We start from the raw sequence: 27940 nt of genomic DNA on the forward strand, positions 1-27940 counted from the left end.
GCATTTGATTGAAAATTACCACCAAATTATTTAGCTCAATTTGGTGGACAAACATAAGAATCTACAATGGATATAATGCATTAGCAATGCATTAACAACATTGAGAGGCTTCTATATTAAAGGCCCAAGACCACAGCATATCCAGACCAAGACTTTGGCTAGGTTTACACGGCGCAGTAATTGGTGTACCTACCCATGGGCATTACTGTGCATGTGACAGGTCACCAGTATCTCTGAGTCATTGCTGTAATAAACTTTATTTCCTACACTAATAATCATTACAGATTATTACATGCTGCATTCATGGCACTTTAACTGCTTTTCTGATCCTCTCTCTCTGCCTCATTGCACTCTGTGAGACCGAATTGTTGTTTCAAACTGGTGCTGTATTCCAGACCGCAGACGGCTTTGGAGTGAGGTGGAACGCCGGTCTCTTTTGCTCTAAAGATGACTCCAGACCATAGGAAGCACCACTGGTCTGTGACTCATGAACTTATTGCAGAGGAGTTTGTAGCCACACTTGCGCACCACTGCCATACCAACTAGACTGGTGTGGGCTGTGAGCGTTGTTGGGGTATATCTCTTCCACAAAGTGCAGTGACTAACCAATCGCAGCCACCAGTATGGTCCTACATGGAATCAGTAGTTAAGACATAGATGAACATCAGGTGTGGTGCATTGTGGAAGACATGCGCAAGGCTCAAAATTACAAAAACAAACCACCCACTCATGTCAAAGAAGAGTGGCTTGGCGCACGCATGCACTGTCCCAGTGCCTTTCTAGTGCTAAAATGTCAGCCAGCCCTTGAGAACAGCTGAAACTGCCCCCTTTTAAGTGTAAAAAAATGGTAATCGATACGTTTTCGTCTGTATTTGCACAAACTTTACTATGATCTGAATTGTATTTTGACGCATGTTGCAAACAAAATGCCTCATGGAAACATGTTTTGTTATTAAGCGATGCTTTTTATAAATAGATATTATAAGTGTAAAAAAACCCAACTGTATGGCGCCATTTTCACTAAACTGTAAACCAAAGAAAATTAGTCTCCAGCACTTGAAGTCATCACAAGAATAATGACTTGGATTTAAGTCTAAATATGGAGTTCTTCATTCAACCTTCACAACACAAAATACGTTGATTTGACTTGTTGGAAATCAGTCAGATAAATCTGTTTAAACTAGATTAATCGTTGGTGGGGGAGAAAAACACTGGGAGTGATTACGTTTTGACAAGATTATAACCAAAAGCTAATGCTTTTATTATTTTCCAACTTGCCAATCCTTCATGGACACGCTGAGGAAACGTTTCGTCTTGTTTTCTGTCAACGAATGATGAGTATTTAACTGCCTCCTTTTGACAGTAACAGGACAGGAGCTTGTAAACACTGAACATTTATGGCTAATGTTCTAACACATGGTTAAAACCCTTTCAGCGTCCTACAGCAGGATTAGCAGTAGTAAAACATCAGAGTCTTACATGATCAATGTGCATCAATAATGCACGTGTAAGCGTGCACGCAAATAAGGGTGGGGTGTCCCCTCCTGCTGATGCCTCTCTTGTTCTGCTAACAGCAGCGTTTTTCTGCAGAGCCATAGTAAATCTGACGCACACCAGGCTGAGTAAACATCAGATGGACCTCCAGAGAGAGTGGGAGTATATTGTATAACAGCACTTTCTCTCACAGTCTCTGCTTTCAGTATTTCCCTTCCCTCTGCGCTCTCCTCTCGACGAGAGCTGCAGTAGCAGCAGCAGCAGCAGCCACAGCAGCGTCGCTCTGAGTCGGATGCCTCTCACATCGACCCGGACAAGCTGATCCCCTCCTCCTTTTCCTTTTCCTCCAGCTCTTCTTCCTGAAAGCTCCTCCCTCTCCCCGTCCCTCCTTCACTTTCTAACCTTTCTGGTTGCTCGTCTTCTCCGCTTTTCATGCCCTCCTCGGATACAGTATGGACTCAGGAGGGGAAGGAGGAGAGGGCTGGATGGAGGACCAGTGGGAGAAATGGTAGGACACCTCTCTCATTTCCCCCCTTTTTTCCCACCAACAGGCAGCAACATGGCTGAGAGTGACCTTGTGTGTGTTAACATGCGATTTTCTTGCATCCTGAATTCAAGCCAGCTCATGAAGGACAGAGAAGACATATGCCTGATGTTTGATCCTCAGTTTAGAAGTAGGACATGCGGGTTGTCCTGACCAGGACTAGGACAGTGTACAGAGATTGAAAACCAAAATGGACTTGGTTGTATTGGATGTTTTGCAGTGACACTCTAGTTTGTTTTCACGCTGTTCTCCGGCAGTGAGGCTACAGGACAGTGCTGGTCCAGTGCTCCTGCTGTCCTTGCAGGAGGGCGAAGGTGATGAATGACAAGACAGCATGAATCAATGCAGTCTCTCAGCATGAGCTTAAGTGTTGACAAAATAGCGGATGGACCTTGGGAAGAGATACAGGCTAGAGGGAATGTATATATATTTTGATCCTAACCACCTTGCTAAAACACTGATATTCCCTGCTATTGGTCTTGATGCGGCGTTACCTTTTTTTATTTGCTGTAGGAATCACAGGAAACTTTTCGGTTTGTCCTATTATTGTGTCTTAGCTGCTAAGCTGTTCACTCTTTAAATGTATTGTATCTTGAATAAGAACCTGCTGGCTCTTACCAGCCTCTGTGTGAAATTTGAGCACATTAGTATTGGGTTTATAGCCAGACCACCATCGTGAATGGACCTGATCACAGCCTGCGCACGAGGTCACCCCGTCCTTTCATTAGCAGGAGTCGAGATACCTGGTGTGAACCCATAGAGAAAGTAAACATGCTGTGGCTGGTCCAGTAACTGCGAGCGCATCCTGAAAGTGTTTCCATGTAAATATGAATTTAACATGAAAATCTTCACCGTTTGCCTCTATTGTTATTCAAACCTTCCGTTGCAGGTTGCTGGGAGAAACATTGACTTTTACTGAACCATTAAATATTCAAACGGTGCCTGGGGAGAGTACTGCTGCTGGTATCTTTGAACAACATCTGGAAAATTATTTTCCGTTTGACTCCAGAATAACAATAAATATATAATATGTAATAAATGTATTTTTCTTTTAATCCTATCAAACATTATCTCTTGGTGCCGTATTTTGTGAACGTCTCCCTCTCATGACCCCCAACTCTCTTTTTGCTCACAGTGTCCTCTTTCTCTTGCACCACTGCGGGACAGTTCGTCTCTTGCACCAAAACGGCCTGCTTCATGATATCACTCCTCAATCTCCACTCTTTATTTCTGTCATTTCTTTTGCTCTCCTTCTTGTCTGCAACATGTTGTAGAAAGAAGTCAAACTCAGTCACATTTGGGGGTCAAACTTTTGCACGACTGCAGAAATAGGAATCAAAAGACAATGTGTCACCCGTCCTCCTTCTAGCTCATTTGTGGAGGAGCATTCATCCTTCTCTCTTCCACTCTTTCATCACCAACGCTGTCTCATAATTGTCTTTCATGAAATTTCCTTCATCTGAGCCAGATATCCTCTTCTGTGATGTGTTACAGTACACATCCTCTATTGAAAAAAACAAAAAAAAATAAACTGGCAACGCTTGGTCCCAGTGCAAGTCACAAAATCAACTTTGTGGGGATCTAGTTCTTGGTATTTTATTTCAAACCCATTGTGCTTTTTTTCTAGATCTTGCTGGCTGCTGCAGTTTTTAGTTCACTGTGTCACCATGTCACTGAACCATGCTGATGATGACTGAATTGGAAAAGTACAACCCAAGCAAAAGATCAATTGGACAGTCCGACCCATGTGTCACATGTTCTGTGTGATGAAAGCAGAAACCAGCGTTTGGTGACTAACAGAAGTTTAGGTCTAGCTGCTAGACCTTGGGTGGGCAGTCAAACCGCCAGGCTGGTGTTTAGTTCTAACCAATAACCAATGAGGTGTCAGCCGAAACATGCAGCACCATGCAGTGTTCAGAGACCTGATTGGTGACCTGTGTGTGCTAGTTGGATGGGACCAAAGCCAGCTGCACCCCCCCTGGCCCTTTAAGGTTCGGTTTGTCCATCTGTAGGTTAAACACAAGGATTATAACAAGGATTCAGTTTAAAAACATTTAAACATGGTTTTATTTCTCTGCTTTTGAGGAAACAGTTGACGTGAAATTCCATTATTCCATTATTTACCTCAAAGCAGAAGCTGTCCTTTAAAGCATGTATTTAAAATGCTGTCGATATCTAATGACAAGACAAGGGTTGATATTTAATGCACTAAACAGACTTCATCTCTGTTGATGATAAGCTTATCTAATCACATTGAAATAGCAGTGACTATCAAAACTGTTACGTCCCTTAAGGCATCTCTTTAATATAGTTTCATTGCATCAATCGAAAGCCTTTTGTGATGTGATCGAAAGTGAAAATGACAACGTGTTTTTGTCTCTACCTGATGGCACATGAAAGAAGTAGAGCAGAAGGGCTGGTGTTTTACTGCTGTCCTTCTTTAGCTCTCTCACGCGAGCCTCCAGACAGAACAGTATGGTAAAGTGGAAGCCTTGCAAACAGCTGTGGTCCGTCCACTGACTTTGGATGAAACATGCTTTAAAAGCCTCAGTGTAAAAAAGGAAGAATGGTCAGATTCTCCTTTGAACACAATTTTGTTTTTGAATATATTGAGAGAGCTTACACTAGACAATAAGGCTCAACCGTTTTGTTCTGTTGTGCAGTGTTTTTCAACCTTTTTTAAGCCACTGCACATTTCCATCACCAATGGAAGCTCTGCCAAGGCGCAATTGCGCTCTGTCGAGGTGCAAAAGTGAAAAATTGTGGATTTCGGAGGAAACTTGGGAGAAAATTTATTTGTTTGTGTCTTCAGATGTATACAAGGTATCACATTTTCATGTGTTTTTGTTTCGCTTTGATCACAATCTCACTTGTATGTTTGGGACTTGAGTTTTTATCTCTTTTAAACTAGACATGACGGACTCATATCACAGATTGCTGGCTAGTAAAACCATTTTGTCATCTACTGTGTTTATGTTGGCATCCAGTTTCTAGTTTACCTTCTTTTGTGTCATTTTATTCTGGTTATGGAGAGTTTACTTGACCTATACTTGGTTCTTCAAGAGTAAGTATTTTTTGTGTTCGAATTTTGGAGCACATTTATAAAGGTTTGAAGTGTGACGTCATGTTAGCCATTAGCTCTGTTAGCTTTGGGGTGCAGACAGACTTTGACGTTGCAAACAGCAATCACTCCACCATTCTGCCGTCAAGGTGTGTGTCATTGCTAGAGGCGCATCTGGCGATCAGCTCACTTAGGCAGATCGTCGCCACGTTCTGATCATTCACAATCTAAAGTCATCATATGACATACCACTATATATGAATTGAATAATTTCCTACAAAGTACGCTGGTTGAAAAACACTGTTCTTGTGGATCAGCAATGGCGGGAAGATTGTGAAGTTGATACTGCAACATAAAAGGCTTTAACTGCACTGATGCCTGAAATTGTACTCTGCTGGACCTACGACAGAGTAACAAATTATGTCCTCCGTATCGTTATCACACCAAAATCTGGCAAGCTCTGATGTTTAATGGACTCGTAACGACACTTTGAAGTGATCAAGTATCTGTTTGACACGAGGATGGAGCTGCTCCAGTGAATCCCGTATTCACAATCATTGATTTTACGCGTGTGCTGGTACACTGTACTCTTGTTTCCACACGCATCTTTGTTTTATTTCAGCTGTATATCTGAGGAGGTTATTCATGCTGTCATGAACTTAGTAGTGTAAAGAGTAGACTTCCTGAAAACAGTCATCCAGGCTAGAATGTTGAGGTCAGATGTTGTTCTCAAACGTTGATCCCTTAGGATCAGCAGAAATGGGGGTTTTCTCAAGGGAGTTGACTGACTGGCTTTAGTCCAATGTTCGGTCAGATGGACATCAGTTCAGTGGTAGATAATGTCAGCATTCAGCTTCACCATCGTAGCAGGGAAGGACTGTTCCGTTACTAAGAAGTCTTCTAGAGTACCCAGACCAGAAAGATGGCACGCCGGAGCAGAACATCTGCCCGAGTCAGAGAAGGAGGACACTTAAGACTTGCATGGCTTAATCTTCCAGGCACGCATATGCTGCCGACTGGATCAACCAGATAGAGACATTTTTTAAAGCCTCTCTTTGTTTTCCGCACAGTGAGCAATTCAGTCACCTTAATTGAACTGTTACCAAAAGGAGTTAAGAAATACTTTGGAAATAAACAAACTCTGAACAGACTCATGAAGTCTGTCTACACCCCCAACTCTTGGCCGCTAAATTTGAGATTAACTAATGCATGGCTCAAAATCACACCCTCTTCTGACAAGCCTCACAGCCGTGTTTCGTTTAGCCAATGACAGGATGGCTATTGTTGACCATAGCAGTCTGACACTTGCCCTCTCACGCAGGCGCTTACCATTTCCTCAAATATGGTATTCTAGTATCCCTTTATTTGTTCCACATAGAATTGCAGTCATGATGACACGCCCATCCACTGGTTGAATTCCACTTGTGTGTGGCCTTTAGATGAGGTACCTCTGAACCAAGTGAACTCAGGAACACCATTCTGATCGACATATTTCTTAACAGCTTTTTAATCTCTTATTGAGTGTGTTGCTTCAGGTGCTGCTGTTTGTGACAGGATTTAAAAAGTGCATTATCACTACCTCTTGCTGTTCCGTCTCTCTTAACCTCCTTCTGGGCTTCATTATGTATTTGAACAGACATCTGTTGGACGATGATAATGAACGGCTCTAAACAGTTGCTGCGCTGTGCACACAGCCAGTAGAATTTCCCCAAACGTAACTTAATATCAACCAGTGTGATTGGATCTCTACAGGTTTGTCAGAGTGCTGCCTGATGCTTCTCTCCTTCTTCTCAAGTTTCTGGTCCATCTCTGTCATTTCAAATAACATTTTGTGTCTTCCTACCGCCTGAGGCTGCTGGGAACACCGACCAAAAGTCAGACATCATCTGAACTGGGTGACATTATACCATTATTTAGTGGGAGATAATAGAATCCAACCACATGGAGCAAAATATAGCAGGGCAGCGGCACTGTTTATTTGATAGCAGCAGGACATGCCTTTTTGTCTTCTTCTTTCAGCAGCGAGGGAATGGATCGGTAACACCCCATTAAAGTCAGTTTTTCTAATTTCACACTGTGTCCCTGCTTCTAACTGGCAATCTAAAAGGACTTTTTGTGCCTTTTTGCCCACCAGAGTTTGTGACAAAAGCAAGAAAGTGGTGTGTCATTTTACTTAGAAGACCCATTACAATGGATTTGATCACAAACACTGTGTCTTTAGTGTTGTTTTCTTTTTGTTGTGCTGGCCGAATGGCTGTTGGTATCATTACATCTTGTGGGTGCTGCTTCCAACCTTGAACTAATGACACAAACAACACAAATCCACTTTTAGTCGGTAGGAATAAATACTGTGCTTAATGATCTAAATGTGGTTCCTTTGAAAAGCAAACCGATCACTTTAAACTGGCTCAAAAATGTAGTCTTCCATTTTGTTCTCTATAAGTGAACCACCTTATCTTCAATCAAAATGACCAAATCTTACATGTGAGAGTCTGTCATTGTACCTCATCCTGCTAACCCAACTCCTCAATGAGTGTTATTATATACAGCCCTTAATGGACAGTATAACGCACATGTAATGATTTTATTACCATCACTAAGCCTTACATTTCAGTTAGATCCTGCCTTTTGCAACCTTCATTTAAACCATGTATTGAATGAAATACTGTCTATGTCCCTGCATGCAAACATTGAAATGCCGAAATTAAGAGAAAAGTAATGAATGCTGTGTTTAGAATGAAGTAGTTGGGGTTCAGGATTTATTCTTGTGCGTCGTCTAAAAGTGAATATTAGAGATTATAGATCTGAAAACTCACCAAGAATCACTGTGGCATAATTTATTTGCAAAAAACGTTTCTTCCCTCCTCTGTCTAATCAGGTTGACCCATGACATCAGTCTGGATGAGTTTGAAGATGACGACCTGTCGGAGATTACGGAGATTACTGATGAGCGCGGGATGAGTCTCAACTGCAATGGCCCAGATTTAAAGGTAATCTGTCAATGTTCAGTGGGAATGATATTCTGACAAATAGCAAACACTTATCATGTTTCAGTCATTGGAATCAATAATTTCAAATGATGAAGAAACTGCTCAAAATTCTATTACTGTGGAAAGAGATTATTAAAATTGAAGAATTGACTCTAAAAAGTAGCCGAATGGACTCATTGTAAACGTGAAAATAGTCTTGAAAAAACAAATGTGATTACCGTTGAGCTTTGCTAAACATTTCGGCCGTCATGCTCATGTGGCTAACTGACTGGTTAAAAAACACTCCAGTATTCCAGTACCATCTCAGCCTAAAACATTGATGTTTTATTTGATGATCAGCAGCCAGAAAACTGTGGCTGGTTTATCTATGTTGTTTCTCTTCATTATAAGTGAAAGTGATCAGCCCAAAATGGTCCTCAACATCTGTTCTGCTTCCTGTTGGCATTTTACAGAGGACGGGACTGCTGACATGAGAGGCATTTTGTGAAACTTTGATTGTCTAACGCCAGCTTGATTCTGAATTATTCTCTTAGATAAGCAGACTGTTGTGCAAGTGTTATAAAACCAGCACACTGGTGACTGAAAAAGATGCGAGTGGGCCTTTGTTGCGAGCAGGAGTTGGTGTGTGATGAGGAAGTGGTCCTGAGGAGGGGAGTGATCAATGGTGAATGTATCTCTCCCTCTCTGCTCCCACTCAAACCATCATCACTCCTCCATCAATCTGCTCTGCTTCGGTTACCGAGGCGACAAGAGGGTCAGAGAGTTGACATTGTTTGATAAGCGTGTGTGCATTTCCATCTGGAAATGCCCATTAAAATGAGCTTGTTTATCCAGCGCCCATTTAAATTTTGTCCCCTTGCTGGGGAGCTATTTCTATCCCAGATTATTTAGGCGGTATTCTCTGGTGTATGTAAACAGTGACTTGAGTTATTTGGTAAGAAAGAGTCGACATATTTACTGTAACTGTGACAAACTCTGGTTCAAATCTGTTGATAGATTTTATTTGCTGACCGCAGTATCTTTTGACAAAATATAAAAATATAAAAGCTGTGAACATAAAAGTAGCTGTGTGGTGGTTTCAACTTTCTACTCCATTCACTCATTCATAGGGGGGCAGTTCCAATTTATTGTCTCTCCTTGCTTCAGGGGCAAAACAGGAAATCAGATCCCTGACACACTGCTGCTCTCCGGGTCTCACCACAAAGGACTGAGTATGTGAGCAGAGATTCTGGTTTCATTTGTTCTGATATAACAAACCCAAATCTGTGGACCGTAGCATAGTGAGGTGTACTTTAAGAATTCATATATATTTAGTTAATTTTGTGTTTCTTGGAAGGGTGATGTCACTCTGTATGTGTGATGCGTTGTCACCACCACCAACACCAGCTTTGTTTCCCACTCATATGTGATGAGCTTGCAATGTTGGGCTTCTCAAAACCTCTGGCGTCACATGACGGCAATTTTCACCCCAACAAATCGGTGTCTCATTGACGCCACTGCCTGTTATTTGTGGCTTCAGTGAAGTTGTGCGTCTGTGAGAAAGGTTCGCCCCAGCCGTGCATGGGCTTTACAGAAGCGTGATTTAGGCAAAAACACTTCCATAAAAAGGCAAAGTGCCACCTGCTGAGGGAAACACCCAGCCTGTCTGGGCAGAGTGATGCTGCTCCTTACGGTGGTTAAATATTGATAGCAGGGAATGCTGCCTGGGTCCTCTGGGACAGATGAGGTCAGCATCTTCTGCTTGTCCTAACGGTCAGTAGGTACGTGATGTGTTCAAGGCTCAGCACCCTGATCCATTCAGACGTTCTGTTGTTGCAAAGCCATTCATTTTTAAACAGGTGCGGACTTTTGATGCTCACGTAGAGGTTTCTGTTCGGGGTTGGAAATAGATTTTTAAGATCACAGGTTTCCTCTGACTGCACGGAGGAAACCTATGGCTGTCATCTTTGGGGCTGATAGTAAACACTCTGTCGCTACTGTACAACCCTTCATCTCAGAGGAACAGTCGCTAGGCCTATGTCATTGGTTGTGTTTTCTTACACCTTTTTTCCGATTTTCCATGTGCTTCCTGCCATTAGAATGCCGACCTTTTAAGTGAGTGTTTAAGGTTTAGCATCTTTTTAGATGAATTCCCTCGCTTCCTGACTTTTAAGTGCTATAATCACCTCTTATATTGCTTGTTTGTATGCAAAGTAGTTTTAATATTTTCTACCAGATTTAATATTACTGTCTCTAATGGGAGTGTAGGCTAGTCATGTCATTTGTCTCCTCTGTTTTCTTTCCGCAGGCTGCAAGCTCTCCACTTTCTTGCAGCCTTTTTGCTAGTTTGCTGTGGGTTTGCTTGATGCAGTTCGGTGGCCATATTGAACTTCTATATTCAAGATTTTGCTTGTGTTTATGGAAGGAAGTGCTAAATGGTACAACCATTGATGATCATAATGATGAAACAAAGGAGCCACTGTCAAAATGAGAATTTGACTTCATACATTTTTGGAGTAAAGAATCTTACAATGGAAAGCTTTTATGGGTAAATGGGCAAAACAGAGTAGTACAGTGACAACAAAACACCAAATAACAAGAAGAAAAGTTTTTTAAAAAAAGTGTCACATATCAGCTTTGAAGGCACTTGTTTGTTAGCGTCTTTTAATTCCTTTTGTAAAAAGCTGCATCTTTTTTGCCCCCATTATTTTTTGAGTGAGATGTGTTATGTCATTGTTTGCACAACACTCACTTGTCATCAGTTTTTCCCTGGAGAAGCAGAAACTAACCTAAACCACCAGAGGGCCACCTGCCTCAATTTAGATGATGTGAAGTCTCATAAATCACACTAAGCGATGCGGAAATAAGCCTTTTGTGCTGCGGCTCATGAGTCTTATTAAAGTGCCAACTCGTTCCTCAGATAAGAGGAAGAGGAAATAGCGGGAAGCAATGGGAAGCGAATGGGAAATTAAGATGCCGCAAAAACAACAAAAGCTAGACCTCATTTTACTCACTGTCAAGCAACGTTATGCAACTCAGTGTAAGGAACACGGTGAGTAGCAATATCATGAAAAGAGAAGAGAGTGGCTTCATGGCCTCAGAGAAAAAGACAGCTGAGCAAAAACACTGGCATAAGGAGAGGGAGACCTATTTCCATGGCAACAGTGTTTCTCACCTCCTGCACATGTCGAGGCTCAAAATACATTTGCACTCACACAGATACTGCTCACGTCACTGAGCGACGCATGGATACAGAGGAAGCTGCACCAGCAGCACAAACACAGCCGCGTTGTCAGTCTGTTAACAGACAACACATATTCATATGGTGTTAAAATGACTGAGAAGTGAAGCCAGCAAGAACTGAAGATGATCACTTTGATTAAGTGTTATATAGTTCAGCACAGCAAGAAAAACACAACTCTTGGGTTGATATTTCACAAGGGTGAAGAGTGCTTGCTCCACATATATTTTAATGGTGATTCAAACCTGGCTTGATTGCTATACTGCAGTTCTTTGTGTCTAGTAATATTTCAGTTTGATGAGCATTTGGTTAATTTAAATAATAATAATAATAATAATAAATGATAATGCCTAAAATAAAACAACTATAATCCCATCAAACACTAATACTGCATACTTCATGATTTATATTTTGAGATTTTATTTTACACTGCAGCTTAGTTGTTTGCTCAGCAGGTGGCAGAGGAAGCTTGATTTGTGCAGTTGGGAGTTCTTAGTAAAGAAAATAGTGTAATACAATATGGGTTTTCAATGCTCATAGACAGTTTTTATCTGTTTCATGGTTTTTTTTTTGGCTCTGCAAGTTGTATCCACTGCCAGCCTCCATCCCCCATGGTCGTTTTGACGCCTCAGCAGAAAATGAATACTTCCATGAGAGAACATTACTGTACTTTTGTTTATTTATGATTGTCATTCCTCTTTTTTTTAAACATTTCCCAAAAGCTATTCACTGTTTGTACCATTTGGTTAACAATTTCCTTATGTATTTTGAACATAATTAGTTAATTCATGCCATTGCTTCAGGCTGCAGTTCCTGGACAGTAGCAGACAAAGCAAGATGTAGTCAAACTAATATCGGCGTGCCATTTTAAAAGTCAAATATTCCAGCCTTTGATTGCGTGAATTTGGTTCCATCTCTTTTGATGCTCTGATTGGACAAGATGAAAGCGCCGCAGCTTCACAGCAACCTCAGAGCGGCACCAGCGCCTCCTCCTCACTTGTCAGCCGGTCCCTCGTCTCCTAGCAACAGGATTCTCTTAAAGGGGCCAGTCATAAATTAGGTCATAAAAGGAGGGATGAGCAGATTAGAACTTACGGATCTCGGGGGGGAGAGAAAGAAAGCAATCTCTGCTCACCTGATGAGAATTGCGATGAGAGTGAGAAACCCGTGCACGCTGTAGTCACAAGGAACAGTCTTGTCATTTTACTGCACAGTACTTGTTACGGTTTATGGCAGACCCATTTATCTGTCTGTTGTGGCTCTAAAAGATTGAGGTCAAGTTAGCCATCTTGGTGTGGAGTTTATCATAGACAGCGCTTTCCTTTGAGAAAGCAAATTAGTCAGTGATCATGCACGATTCGCTGCATGCAAAAGCAGTCGTCTCATGAAACTAGATTATGTTCAGCTACATCCACACCAAACGGTTCAAAGCAGAGCAGCATCTACATACGCACGCTGTCTAAAGCTTGTCTAACCTCATGTAACCCATATAAGAGTAACACAACATTTATCTCAGTTTTCTCTGTCCCTTGATAGTGAAGGCACTTGTCATTGTTTCAAGTGATTTTTCTTCCCTTCATTGCGCTTTTGAAGCTTTTACCTTTGTAAAAATAGTTCATGTTTCGTCCCTGTTGATGTGATGTGGTAAGACATTCCTTTTTTTTTTTTTTTAGATTAGTCCACAAATGCTTTGACTGATAAAGGCTCCCCGAACCCTCAGGCAATTCCAGTAACTACTTATGAAGGAAAATGTAGGAACACTCATGTGACACAAAAAAATCAGTCCTATTCTTATTCTTATGGAAACTTAAACATATACTCTCCAACATGTCCTGGTTTGACCCATGGGCCTCGACCCAGTTGGACATTCCTTGGGCACCTAATTTGGGGGGAACTTATGACTATAGAGGAGAGTTACCTTTTGGCTCAGCTCATTCTTCACCTCAAATTAATGATACACTGTCCGTGCGGCAGAAATGTGAAAATGTAACAATTGTTTTGCTAATTTCTTTCATACCCTTCAAATGGGATATTATAATGCATCATGAGTCTATATGAAATGTTTTTACAGTGCATATCAGAACCCCTAAACAAGTTTAAATATTGTATGAATATATTATTTTGAAATGTGCCAATATTAAACATTTCTCTTTTCTCGTTCCCAAAAATGCTTGTGTTGAGCTGAAGCTTCAGTGAAGTCTTGTATCTGCTGCCCACTGTTAGCTGAAAGATTTTGGCAGGCAGAGGCCAGCACAGCCTCTAATTGGCCGCCTCAGTCTCCTCATCGCGTCCACACGCTCTCTCATCTCTCTCTCTTCTCTCTCTGTCTGTTCCTGCTACTCTGCCTGACTGACAGACATTACCGTCCAATCCCTACAGAGCCACGTGAGGAGAGGCACCAGTAGCATGTCGGGGCGGGCCGAGCTCGGTGCCGTCGGCCACCTCCAGGCAGAGATGCTGCATTTGGACCTCATTGATGGTGCTGATTCTTACCGTGGTGACAGGGACTCTTGCAAGGCATCCAGCGCTCCCCCGCCACTCATCAAGGATCCAGCAGCACCTGTTACCATGGACACCTACCGACCCAAGAGACCCACGACCCTTAACCTCTTCCCGATTGTGCCTCGCACACAGGTAGGTGCTGACTGACTATACACACGTTTTGAAACAGCTCACAGCTTTTGAAGTCATGAGCAAGCACCAGGTGAAATGTTGTTTCCTTAGTCTGACACTATGGCGAATGTCAGTGCACAAATGATGGCTGTGTCTCTGGTTGTTCTCTCTCCCCTGGACAACAGCTCCTATTGTCATGATTTTTTTTTCCCCTCTTGGTGCTCGTCTGTGTTTGTCTTCCGCTTCAGCTGACAGTGTGTGTGTCACTCAGCAGCAAATAATAATTGCATTATGCTTCATTGTAAACTGGAATTTTAGAAGCACTTTTCATCACTGTATTGTCTGTCTTGATCTTCTGTAAGTAGGATTCATTGATGCTGAAAATAGCCAACTGCCATCTTGTACTTATGATGCTAATTAGACCCAGAAACATGAGCATGGTGCAAGAAGTGCACAGTCTCAGTCTGACAACCAACTGATCTCAAGTGCGGGTTGAAATGTGTCACCTTTTGCACGATATATCATGTATTATCTTCAAATGTCTGTCTTAGGGAATTATTCAGTCTCATATGAATTGTGGTTATGACAATTTAATTTAGAGACATAGAAAAAAATGGCATCATATCACTTAACCATCATTCATACTGAGGACTGAAATCCTGCCACACCCCTTAATAGGCAGCTTTGCTCTAATTCAGACTCTGAAATGTGTTTAGGAGACTCTTGTCTGGAGGTAATTTGATGATCCATACTGTGGCTCATATTTCTACATACTTCTGGCCATATACTGGAAAAATGTTAAATGTATTTCATGTTCAGACCACTTGTCCCTCATCATATTGAAAATATCAAGTCTCAAGTCTTCATCATAAATCAGAATTACTCAAAAGAAAAAAAGACAAAGAAGTTTTGAGGTTAAAATATAGTAGGAGTAATAATAGGAGAAATAGGAAAAAACTCACAATGATGCTTTTAGTGGAGATAAGTTAAGTTGACCTGACAGATTGAGTTAATACTGCCACTCAGAAATAAAATGTACTTTTTGCATCAAGCATCATTGGCACTTCTTATCACCAAAACTCAATTTTGTAGATGCCTACTTCAGCCAAGCAGTAGTCTATGTAAGGTATTAAGTGATGACTCACCACACCTCCCCAGTGTCCTGTCATCACGATCAAACCTGACAGCGTTATTTTTGCCACTCCTGTAGACACGGCAGCTCTTCTCTCATTCTGCTCTCTCTGTCTTTGAGCTCCAGTGCAATAACTGAGATGCTTTGTTCCTCAAATACCTCTTATCCTCCTGAGAGTTTGTGTCCAGCAACCAAGGTGTTTTTTTGAGTCAGTGGGAAATTGATGCAGAAAGAGCGGAGTGGACTTCAGTGGACTGAAAAAGCATGGCTGACATGATTTTATGTGTTTTAGTCATATTGCTTTTTTCACTCTGTGAAATTGTGAATTAAAAAAAAAAAATCAATGGAGATATAAATGATTAGGATTGGGGCACATTTGTTGAATGCTAACTATTGACCTGAAAGGTATAACACTCAAAACTGTCGTTGACACATCTTTATGTCACCGAGTCTAAAATAATGTTTCGTTCATGTTTTGTTATGATTGTCAGTAATAATGAATACTTTAAGTTTATTGTTTTCTTTTTAGAATTTATTTTTGGCTTTACACTTCTGGAACTGCCCAAGATCCAAACTCAGTAGAATACGAAAAATAAAATAAACAAAGAAATATATATATCAATCCAATGTCAAAGTGCTAAATTATTCCCCTGGCTGATTCATCTTGAAATGATGCCTCCAATTTTAAGGTCTATTGATGGACAAAATTGCAAAATAAGTAATTACAACTTTTAAAAATCACATGTCTGTGCAGCGTGACTGAAAGACATTCTTCTGGCGTTATTATATAACTTATGATTTCTGCATCATTTTTCTCAAAAGGAGAGAACCAGGGTTTCCAGGTCAGTAGTTACACAAAAATGCTAAATAAAGTTTTAGTTCTGCATCATTTGGCAGAAAACAAATCCGCTGTCTCACAGGATTCAATGTGACATTTGGGAACTGTCGCAATAGGTTTCAGTTTTCAGGTTTGATTTTGAGTCAGTGCATGCAAAAAGCTTGGCGTCAAACGCTGAACGATGAAGCTATGATTTAGCATTCTAGCATGACTGACACCTTATTTTGTGCTGAAAATATCTTTTTCTTATTGCGCATACCCTATGTTTACATGCAGGCAAAACATCTGTCATGTTTGTCATCTAAATATTGTGACTTTCTCATAACTATAACAAGGACTGGAGCTGTATTCATGGGACGGTTCAGAGGAGGTTGTAAACCCAGGAGCAGGAAGTGTCAGACACGAGCAAAATTAAAAACAAAAAAAGTTTGGGAGTCTCCAACCTAGAAAACGGGGTGATCAGAGGCCAACAGGTCCAAACAGTAAATCACTTGACAGGTCACATACAAGGTCCAGTGCCTAAGAACAAAAACTAGAAAACAACCTCACTAAAACACCAAGGCACAGGGCAAAAACACATCAACAAAATAATCCACAAAGCAGAGAGGGAGCGATCAACATACCAGCAGTGTGTGGAGGTTCAGTGAATACAATGAAGTGCAGCTGCCCAACATTAAGCGGAACTGGAAATAACTCCACAACATAACACTGGCAGAGGGTGTCCTGAACAAGAAATGACACACAGGCAGGAGGAACACTGGACGTCACTGAACTGGGAGAGAAACACACACAACTGAGGCAGGCAAATATGCAGTGGTCAGGAACATGCACAAATATACAGATAAGGCAGCGAAGAGGCCGTGAAGAGAAACGCACAAAAGCAGGACTTAAACTGCAGTCATGGCATTACAGAGTAAACAGAAGATGAGAAGGAATCAGGGAGCCCAAGTCTTCGCCCCCTTCTGGTCAGGCCATGGGGAGGCATGATCGGGGGAAAAGCAATCAAAGTCTATGGGGGATGACTTATTTGCTTGATCCGCCTGCTGGCTCACACTTGACTATTGAGTGAGAGCCTGCGTCGAGCATTGTAGTTCTCTACTACATATCAGACAAAACCTAAAGTAACTTTTGCTGCTGGTCGAAAAGCAGCGCTCTTGCAACATTAGAACTTGTCTTTCAACTTCACAGACATCATATGTGAGACTGTGGCATATTTCAAGCTATTTTAGAACATAACATCTCTCCATTGACCCCTCATCATAGATTTTTTTTTTTTAATCTCTGATCCAGTCATATGGGCCAACATTTAAAATGACAACCTTTTATCGCCACTTAAATCAGGAATACAAACTTCCACGTTTAGTGTGAAATTACAGGGACAGTTTGAAGTCATTCTTGTCAGATGACACTCAGTCGAGGTGCACATTCAGAATAGATGGAAGACTCTTTTGAGATGATCTCCATCATGTTCTATTCTGTTTTGTTTTGCTTTGGTGTTTTCCCTCCTGCGCTCTGTCAACATGTCTCTCCAGTGTATCATCGTCACTTCCTGAGTCATGAAAGCGTCTTCATCGATGAATCACTACGCAGTTGAACTAACCTCATATTGATTCGGATGTCTCCCACTGGCTGACTCCTTCATTACCATGGAAACGACTGCTTCTGTGGTTCCATAAATGTAACAAGGAAGTGAGTCAACTGCGCTGGTGGATAGTGGGAGGTCGAGTATTCCATCACATGCTCTCGTCACAGGGAGATTCCACTTCCCCCATCCATTATGCTCAACTGCGCTTTTTCATGGCTTCTCTTTTCATTATGCCTTAAACATCCCTCAGCTGGATTCACATTTCACTTCCTATTTCCTGGTTAGATAGATAGATATATTGAATGTCCACATTTCTGGTCTCCAATACACAGTGCATTAGTTTATTTCAGTATGTTGGTAGTCAGCTGAAAACCCATCCCTCTGATTGGTTGAATTCTTGTCCAGGGGAAATGTCTGGTCCCTTTAAATGCACAGCACGGTGCATGGCCACAGACAAGCTGCTGGTTCAATAGAATAAAAAGCTTTGTGTGTCTCCCCCCCTCATTAGTTTCTCTCACCACTTCCTCTCTGTCTTCTGTTTCCTCCAGGACACATTAAACAACAACTCGTTTGGGAAGAAGTACAGCTGGCAGGAGAAAGTCTCGGGCTCGTCCTCACCCCTGAAAGCCGGTGAGTCAATTTGAAGGTCTGATAGTGATATTGAAAAAGGTTGCCCTCACAGCCGCCTCTCGGGGCGAGCTGTGAAGATGAATGAATTTGCAACTGTGAAGTTGTGATTCTTTGACTCAGACTGTGATTGTTTTTTACTCAGACAACGGTTGTGCAGTTGATTTGAGCTGGCACGCTGTGTGTTTCTCAGAGCCAGGCTTCAGACTACAGACCAGCGAGCTGAAGCGTTTCTGTTTCCCGGCAGCTTCAGGCTGAGTGAACTGTCATAACTCATCGTTGTGGCTCTTTCTCAGCATCACGTGAAGCGAGACAGGCCAGGAATAACCTTCTATTGGGGCAGTCTTGTCTCATCTCACTGACTAGGAAAACTCGACAGCAAAGCTTGTATTCTGACCTAACATTCAAATTATATTTGGTTTAATTTTAATTCTTTTTTCAGTTACAACTCGTGCCACTGTTCTTTTTACTTCATGTGTCCTCAACTGTGTGATAAGGTTACCCTTTAGTTTATAAAGCAGCCGTCAGTAAGTGCACATGAACCGTAAGAAATACGACTCTCTGGAATCCCAAATGCGCATCATTGAAAAAAATCTTAAACATGTTTTTAGTGACCTACATGTCCTAGTCTCTTCCTTTTTTGTGATCTATATTGCAGCTTTTGTCAATATGTCCAGAAATATTATATAGATCAATCTTAATATAATTACATTGTGGCTGATTTTGGATTATATTAAAATTACATAATTTACTGCATCAAAATAAACAAAACTAATAACAATATATAAATAAACATATTTAGCTAATCACACAACAAGCAAACCTTTCATTAAAATTCTTTGAGTTGTGCAACAGGTCGTCCTCTTTCAATATAGTTATTAGTTCAGTACTTGCTTCATAATGCATTGAAGTGAATTAGCTGCAGCTTTATTTGTGGATTTATTTTTGTGGAAAAAAAAAAAGGAAACGGAAAATGAATGGAAAGAAGGGAGCCAGTATTATTTTACTGACTTAATTACGACATAAGCATCTATTTTGGAGGATTATTCTCGTGGATGATGAAACATTACCTTAAATTACAATTATTTTTCAACAGTAATCTCCAGGCAACTCCAGCTAAAAATGATGTAAAGTTTATCTTCCGTTCAAAGGGGCAGTTGTGTCAGTGTGACTTCAGTATGTGGTCGACAATGAAAATCTCATGTCTGGATTATGACATAACTGCTCTTCTCAGCATCAGTTAGAATTTATTGAGTGATGTGGCCGCGGCAGTGTAATCCTGACTATGTTACCTAACCATTTCTGCTCTTCCCTGTTTGTCTTCCTGCTTCCTCCGTCATGTCGCTTCACTTCATGTCTGCGTCCTGCGTGTTCACTTTGTCTTTGTCTGTTTGTTGGTTGTGTTTGTGCGTCACCATGGCGGTGTACATTTTTCTGTTCATGGTCACAGGTGAACGGACCCCTCCTCGCGAGCACAACTGTTTGAGCGACGAGGGCAGCGGAGCACAGACCAAAGATCGTGGCACATCCACCGACGCCCCCTGCAGACACAGCCGCACTGCTGGACACTCGCACGGTGCATCCACGACTGCGGTAACTCGGTCGAAGCTCCAGGAGAAGCCCCCTGCTCCGCCGCCACCACCGCAGAACTACACCCCTGCTCCTCTCTACCCAGCGGGGAAGGCAGACCACCGGGAGAGGAGTCGCTACTGCTCGGATGTCAACGCAGAGCCCACCGAGGAGATTTACCTGACCCCCTTACAACGCTCAACCGAAGCTTTGGAACCTCCTAGTGCTCCGGACAGGCCGTTTCTTTCACAACAAACTGAGCAAGGTCGCATGTCGATCAGCTCTGACACAGAAGGACCTCCACCGTATCAACCGCGTCCTGACCAGATAAATCCGTCCATATATGAGGAGGACGAAATCTACATCCCTCCACCCTCGTACGCTTCCTGTGTAGAAGCCCTCATCACTCCGCCCAGCATGGCTTGCTCCTCTCTTGCCTTAGACCTCAGTCTTAAAGGGGCAGAAACGGGAGCCAGGGCGATGCTAAGAGGCGGCTCATCCGTGGAGTATGTGGATGCTACAGATGAAAGCTACTGTGGGGAGGACGAGGATGTGGACAGACTAATAATGGACGACATGACAAAGACCGTTATAAGAAAGAAGGAGAGTGGCAGCACTCTGCTCAGGAATTCCATGAACTCTGACGCCAGCGGCCTTTCCTACGACTCGGTCAAGTACACGCTGGTGGTGGACGAACACGCTCAGCTAGAGCTGGTCAGTCTGCGACAGTGCTACCAAGGTTACAGCGACGAGAGCGACTCGGCCACCATCTACGACAACTGTGTCTCCTCGCCCTACGAGTCGGCCATCGGGGAGGAGTACGAAGAGGAGGACGAGGAGGAGGATGCTACTCGGGTGGGCGAGGTGAGGAGGGAGGCCACGGCGTGTCTGTCGGGAGACTCCACACCAGACGGCGATCTGAACTTCTCCAAGAAGTTCCTCAACATCTTCATGAACGGGCGCTCCAGCTCCTCCAGTGAGTCCTGTTCTTTTTGACCTGTGAAGCACTTGTTGCTTTCTAATCCAGCTGTGTTGGACGGGCCCCCGATAGTTTTAACCATAATATGGCATAAGTCATAGATTGGACCCTGCGAATGGGTCCCTCTGTGAAAAAGTTTTGGCCTGTCCTGTGCGTGAGATGAGAATGAGATGATTCGTGTATCATTTTCATTTTACAGAAATATCTTTACTTTTTACTCTTCATGAGTTCATGACGTTTGCTTCACTCATGACCCCCCCACTCTCCACTCAAGGTACAATGTGCTTCTTAGATGACAAGCTGAATGACAGCTGAGGAACTGTTGTGTAGTAGCGCACTTCAATAAAACAGCAAAGCAGACTTATATTATCATGTAAGGTCATGAACTGATGAACCAGATCACTGTTACTGACATCTCTCTCTATCACACTGAGAGTAGTGCTTGGTGCAGTTCCTTGTGAGCTCAGCATCTTGTCTGGATGAGCAACCCTCTGGGGATAGTGAAGTCTGGAAGTCCCTGATGGACCTCTGACCCCTCACGCTGATTCATTTATTCATTTTTTTTAATACCGTTGCAATAAAACTGAAAGTACAAACAACTACTATTTACATATTAAACATTTCAGTAATTCAGTTTTAACCTGACACAAGCCCATTCTGTTATTTTTAAGAAATTCGGAGATGAAGATGATAAATTTCTTATTTTTTTATTGTTATTCTTCAAGGTGCCGAGTCGTTTGGTTTATATTCCTGCATCATAAATGGTGAAGAGCGGGATCAGAGCCACCGAGCCGTCTACAGGTCTGTGTTGTTTTAATGTTCATACAGCCTCGTTCCAAAACACTGAACATATGTACTGGTTCATCCGTTTTCTTCACAAGCACTGTCACGTAGTACACACACGGCAGTTGTTCCTACAGCGTCAGCTTCAGTTAACATTTGATTGTTGAATACGAGGAAGTGAAAAGCTACATATGATGAAATAATCTGGTGCGTCGCTCTGGTGCTGAACAATGGAGCAGACGTCCTCGTGTGTATCTCCTCAACCAGTCTGACTCATTCACTTCCAATCCTCAGGCTGGCGAACAAATGATGGAGGGGGGTCGGAAAAGGGAAGGCAGTCATGTGAAATGGTGCATCTCTCACAAATGATCATGTGATACTGTTGAAGATTATTCATGGAACCTTGCACTGCACTAGTGTACATTGTCATCTGACAAGCCTCTGGGGCTTCATTTGTTAAAACACTTCGTGCTGCTTATAATGGAGGTCAGATGAACATAGTTGTTCATCATCGAGTGATATTTAGGTCTCTGGAGCTGTTGTGCATCTACAGTTCCCATCCTCCACTGCCTGCTTGTGTCTTCCACTCACTGTATGGTGGAGAAAACCTAGCTGAGAGGCCCAGACTTCTGTGCTCCTAAGTTCGTCTGGCTGAATAGTGTTCCAAAGACAGGCGAGAAACAGAATTTCTCCTTCGTGATGCGGGTCAGCCGAGGGCCTCCTCCCAGTTTGAATTACCCGTGCGACCTTAACTGTCTTCTTCAACAGGAGTTTACCCTTATCCATCGTACTATTCCCAGTGTGATTTCTCTGCTTGGTGGACCACATCATCAGCACAAAACTGAGATGAGATTTGCCCAACACAAGACCCTCTTGAACATTCCATGTATTTCTGTCCATAAAAGAGCTGAGAACTGACCTCTGTCTGAGCCTCATGGAGCTGTCATATGTTTTGCTAACTCCATTATGTAGTGCAGGTTTGACAATAAGCTGTTATACTCAAATTAAATATGATAATCTGTCGGTTTCTGCAGGTTTGTCCCACGTCATGATGACGAATTGGAGCTGGAGGTGGACGACCCGCTGCTAGTGGAGGTCCAGGCAGAGGATTACTGGTATGAAGGCTATAACATGAGAACTGGAGCCAGAGGGATCTTCCCAGCGTACTACGCTATAGAGGTGACCAAAGAGACGGAGAGCTACACGGGTACGCAGCCATCAGGGCCCTCACAGCCCACTACCTACTGGTCCACACCAGCCCAGCTCTGACAGTCAATTGTTTTTATTTTATTAATATTAAATAGACAGTGATTAATCGCATGGGTGTCAAATCCACCTCAGCACATCATAGACATGCGAGAGTGGAAGCATTATAGTCTAGCTAACCCTTAAGTCCTAGAAGAAACTGCCTGATGTGGTCTAATAGGTTGATGCCACAAATGGCTTTGATGTCTTGCCTCTTGTTATTCATTGATCTCTGTCTGTTTGCAGTGAAGAGCAGTGAATGGATGGACAGGTATCGCTTAAAGTTCCTGGGTTCAGTACAAGTCCCCTACCACAAAGGAAACGATGTTTTGTGTGCGGCCATGCAAAAGGTGCAGTAAAGTGTGTGTGTGTGTGTGTGTGTGTGTGTGTGTGTGTGTGTGTGTGTGTGTGTGTGTGTGTGTGTGTGTGTGTGTGTGTGTGTGTGTGTGTGTGTGTGTGTGTGTGTGTGTGTGCTTGTGCGTGTGCTCGTGTGCGCGTGCTCGTGTGCGCGTGCAAGCCAAACATTTTGCTTGGTGAGGACATTTGGCTTGTCCTCACAAAGTTTAGAGGGTTCAAACATAAGTAGTTTACTGTATTATAATTGGCCTCAAGCCCTGCTTAAGGTTAGCCATTTGTTTTGGTTGGTTAAGTTAAGGGGGACAGGCTGGGTAAAGGGTTATGTTGATGAGAGTTCCTCATAATGTCCCCACAAGAATAGTAGTGCAAGTGTGCGTGTGTATACGTGTGTATTTGTTTAACCTTATCCTAGTGAGGACCAATTCTGATGAAAACATTTCCTTGTGGGTACCTTATGCTGGACACCACAAGGTTAAGCCTGAATTTGAGGATGAATGTCAGATGTGTATCTCAAGTCTGTGATCACATCTAAGTTCACCTGTAAATGTATGCAAAAGATGATGAACAGCTTCACAGCTGAGATAGGAAGAGGTTGCTCATTCTTCCATTACACTTTTTTATTGTTGTAGTTCTTCTGTCTGCCTGGGAGAGAGACAGTGAACTCACTTGAATCAGCTCTAAATGAATCAAATCAAAAAGCAAATGTTTAGTTTCTGTAACTTCACAGCCTCCAAACTTTTGTGTGGTATTGTAATGTGTATAGGGTTAATTCCTCTTCTTCTTTGAGCTTTGTGCACAGACAGACGCGTCGTCATGATATTTATGAGAAAGATGAACACAATATTCATCTTTATCGTCTGGAGGTGCAGAGTGGAGGATGTACCATACAGTATAGTACAGTGCTGCCAGATTGTGAGGGGAGACATTAGCCAATTGGTGTCTTATAGACAAAAATAATGAATCCATCCTAACAACAGATTAAACAGTTATTAAGTTACTTCCACAGCACCTTACAATGTGACGCCTTGAACAAAATGTAAACAATGTTCTGACCATGTAACACAGCAAAGAGTGCAGTCATCACTGGAACACTCCCACCATGATGCTGATGCTTGTGTCTTTATAGTCAACATAAATTTGATCATTCACTACTATAATCACTTTAATCACTCGTAACCCTCCCCCTCTTTTTTTAAATAGTAGATCAAATGGATTAGTAAATACTGTAGGTGTGGATATTATATTCATCACATTTCAAGTTTCAGTTTTGATCAACCCAGAATATGTATAAAATTATTAAATCATAATTTTATCGCAAGATGACTTTCTTGATACTATTGTCCCTGTTTCCTTCCAGATTGCCACCAACAGAAGAATGACTGTAAAGTACAACCCTCCGTCGTCGTGCATTCTGGAGATCAGCGTGAAAGGAATCAAGCTGGAAGTCCAGGAGGACTATTACACTTGTGACCGAGTGAGTAGACGCGCAAAACTATTTTAGTTTGGGTTTTTTTTTTTTTATGTTATTTACACTTGCGTCATAGGTCACAAGATGAGACAGCAATTCTTCACGGTTCGAGCGCCTCTTTACCTTACATAACATGTCAGGAGGCTTTCATCCAGAGAGACTTGCATTAGATCAGCATGTAAGGCCTCAGGCCCCATGCTGGTTACCTCACTGGGATTCAAACCATGAACTCCTCCCCCTGCCAGGTTATTGTTGCTGCCCAGTGAGTTCACTGCCGCTTATGTAAGCGGTGCCTGAGTAAATACATATATGTGAAGTAGCTGTTCAGGCTAAATATTCAGGGAACTTGAGCATATTTGACAGAAAGTTCACCATCATAGCAGTAGTCTTTCCAAAGGGATCCAGGTCATGTGACAGGAGGTGTGCGGCTCATCATTTGCGTATAAAGCCAGTTCAGTTCTCTGTGTATTTCCTATTGATGATCTCATACATACCTTTGTCTTTGTTCCCCTGTCAGAGCAATGAGTGCAGTCACTTCTTCCAGTTGAAAAATGTCTCCTTCTGTGGATATCACCCCAAAAATTGCAAGTAAGTGAATCCAGACTGTGAAATGTCAGATCTTTTGCGGTTCACCGGTGTAAGCGGGTACTTTTTGTCATTTCCGCAGATATTTTGGCTTCATCACGAAGCACCCCGCGGACCAGAGGTTCGCCTGTCACGTCTTTGTGTCGGAAAATTCCACCAAACCTCTGGCAGAGTCGGTTGGGTGAGCCTCCGCTTTGTCATCTGTGTTGTTTGTCGACTCGCTCCCTGACTTATTGTCATGATTGTTTCTCAGAGTCATATGAGCTGAAATCATATCTGTTTTCTCCTCTGGTCATCCAGGAAAGCCTTCCAGTTGTACTACAAAGAATTTGTTCAGGTCTCCTGCCCGACAGAAGATATCTACCTGGAATAGCCAGACCTCTGACCACAGCCCTGTACAGCACTCTGTATCATACCGTGAAGAACAACACATCTGACCAGTGGGAACGGAGGAACCCAACGTAGTCAGTCCTGGAGACCGACTTCATTGGCTTGGAGGAGGGAAGAAAATATATGCAAAGTGACCACAAAGTGGTCACAGACTGTGGATGAAAGCACAAACACAGCAGCCTCTACAGTCCTGGATTGCCAGTAGCATCATGGTTGTGACTATGACACCATGTCGACGGAGAATCTGGAGTGCAATGACGTCAAAAAAAAACACCTAGGAATGATGTTAAACATTTAATCTCCAATATTAGCAATGAGACAGAATCATCTGTGAACCATAAATCAGCTGGGTTGAACCCTGAAATGTCTTCCTACCGGGCCACTTTAAGCCTTTCCCTGCGTCAGCGTAGGTCAAAGAATTCAATGGCTGAGAGGCAAAGGAGGTTTGGTCACCTTGATCTCACCTGATCACCTTTTCAGTTGTCCTCACACTTAAGTTGAGATCACAGTGGAGGAACAAGTTTGTCGGGTGTGCGTCTTGAAGTCCAACAATAAAGTAGCTTAAAGGTGATTCATCTGATGCCCATTTGATGCTACAGCAAACACAGTGTTGAGATATTGAAAGAGGATAAAACCCTGCTGAGCCCTTACTTACTTACCCCCCGAAAAGTCCTCAAATAAACTAACTTGATCTGCCTTAATCTGTCAGGGACCAAAATCAAACTTGTTTTTCGATTCTCTTCCTAAAGTTAGTCTTCAAGCGAAATGAGTTGAATTGGACCTGCCATCCTCACTCTGAACGCAGGTTTGTAGAAGGTCAATGACAAGTGTAGAAGCACCTGTGTCTGTGTCAAGGTGCCATGTGTGGTGATCAGAATGTTGTACATAAACCTCCAGGAGTTTCTTCCTCTCAGTGGAATCCGATCGTTCCTCCACTTTTCACATCCAATCAGTCAGTGCAAGGCGCCGGTGGTGGCGTTCACAGCTGCAGGTGCTGGTCAGGAGCAAAGACTGAACTAAACTGGTGTCTTCAGATCCTCACTAGTAGTGCCTCTTTTTCATCGCCTCACGCCATGAACATTGTCTTTTGGGGAGGATGGCTGTACAGCGAGCGTGCTTGGATATCAGAGGGTGAACGTGTGGAAATGTTGTCTCCACTGCCCTTGTTTGCCCGACATCTACCGTGTATTCAGTTCACAACATCCACTTTTGCTCTCCGCGAAAACTGAAGTGTGGAGATGAAGTTTCTCAACATAACAGGTATATATATATATTGATGAATTTAAAATGATAGTCATGGGAGTTATTTTAAAGTCATTATTTTATTGTGAATTTTCAGCATTATCCGACTCCAACTGGTGTTTTAATCAGAAACACACAAGCAATATTCTGACTCTTGTGTTTCAATTGTAAAATGCCATTTTAGGACTGACTTGAGAAACATCTGAAAACATGATTTAAGAAGCCCTTTAAGAACCCGTTTCAGTGGGATTAATAAAACGTGAACAAATAATTTGTGCTGGCACACTATTTAAAAGATGAGTTTGACAGTTTATACTTAATATTTTAGACTAAAACCCTCTGTCGCCACAACATTACAACATTATTTTCTGCATTGCATCCAGTAAACAAAACCTAACATTGTTTTACATGAACCACTGTATGTTCAAGCATCACTCAGTTTACATTTTGATTCGCTGACCAAAGCTCACCGGGGCCTAAATATTAATGCCAGGATTGTAACACATTAGTATTTTTGTCCTGATGCGCAAATTATATTTTAAGATAAACTATGAAAGAAACCTTGTCCTGTTGGGACCCAAACTAAGTCCCTGTGTTTGATCAGCAGTGGACACTGACAGCAGCATATACCAACTACATGTTCACCTATTTTTAACAAATCATTTGAAATGACATATTTATCAAAATCTACTTTTTACCCAAAAAGCTGGAGAGATCATCAGAAAGTTCCCAGAGAGCTGTATCTGATAAAAGCCATCGGTGACGAGTGGTAATTTTATAAGAGTTTCCTTCGAGAGGAATTCTGAAGGGTGTACAGAAATGCCATATGTACATAAACAAATACAATTAATATATGTAATGATGAAGCTAACACTGTACTGACCTGGTGTGTAGTAAGTGAATTCTATCTTTTTGTTTTGAGCTTTTTAAGATGTGAACTTTTCTTTACATAAAGGCTTTAATTCAAACCTGAATGTGTCTCTTGTTGTTATTGCTGTGGTTTTAAGCATTCGAGGTGTTCAAAAGCTAGTTTTAAATGATATACATGAATCTGGTGAAGTGCCCCTCAGTTCCTGGTTACCTCTGTCCATTGAAGGGTTCTGACGGCCTTTTTGAAGGCTCTGCTTTATTTTGGGATTTTCCTCACAACCGTTTCCCATCCCATGCTACTACTGTTCTTTTCTTCACCTTGTTGGACTATTATTATCTTCAAAAACA

The 27940-nt window shown here is 42.2% G+C and overlaps 1 protein-coding gene across 3 annotated transcripts in view; it reads left to right on the forward strand.

Moving 5' to 3' along the window:
* The window catches only part of mapk8ip1b (mitogen-activated protein kinase 8 interacting protein 1b), a 34123-nt gene extending 6438 nt beyond the window's left edge, over window positions 1-27685 (forward strand). The window contains exons 2-13 of one of the 3 annotated variants that reach the window (XM_053865051.1): window positions 1946-2002; window positions 7978-8089; window positions 13689-13943; window positions 18026-18107; window positions 19555-20649; window positions 21378-21453; window positions 22470-22642; window positions 22927-23030; window positions 24395-24511; window positions 25023-25093; window positions 25173-25271; window positions 25391-27685. In XM_053865051.1, coding sequence (XP_053721026.1) covers window positions 1946-2002; window positions 7978-8089; window positions 13689-13943; window positions 18026-18107; window positions 19555-20649; window positions 21378-21453; window positions 22470-22642; window positions 22927-23030; window positions 24395-24511; window positions 25023-25093; window positions 25173-25271; window positions 25391-25463 — 2314 coding nt within the window. In that variant the 3' untranslated portion in view covers window positions 25464-27685. Of the gene's footprint in view, window positions 1-1844; window positions 2003-7977; window positions 8090-13688; window positions 13944-18025; window positions 18108-19554; window positions 20650-21377; window positions 21454-22469; window positions 22643-22926; window positions 23031-24394; window positions 24512-25022; window positions 25094-25172; window positions 25272-25390 lie in introns of all 3 variants that reach the window. The other 2 variants (XM_053865053.1, XM_053865052.1) reach the window with 2 other exon arrangements.
* The last annotated feature ends 255 nt before the right edge of the window (window positions 27686-27940 follow it).

The sequence above is a fragment of the Synchiropus splendidus genome, chromosome 5 (assembly GCF_027744825.2).
Source record: "Synchiropus splendidus isolate RoL2022-P1 chromosome 5, RoL_Sspl_1.0, whole genome shotgun sequence".
In the NCBI taxonomy this organism is placed as follows: domain Eukaryota; kingdom Metazoa; phylum Chordata; class Actinopteri; order Syngnathiformes; family Callionymidae; genus Synchiropus; species Synchiropus splendidus.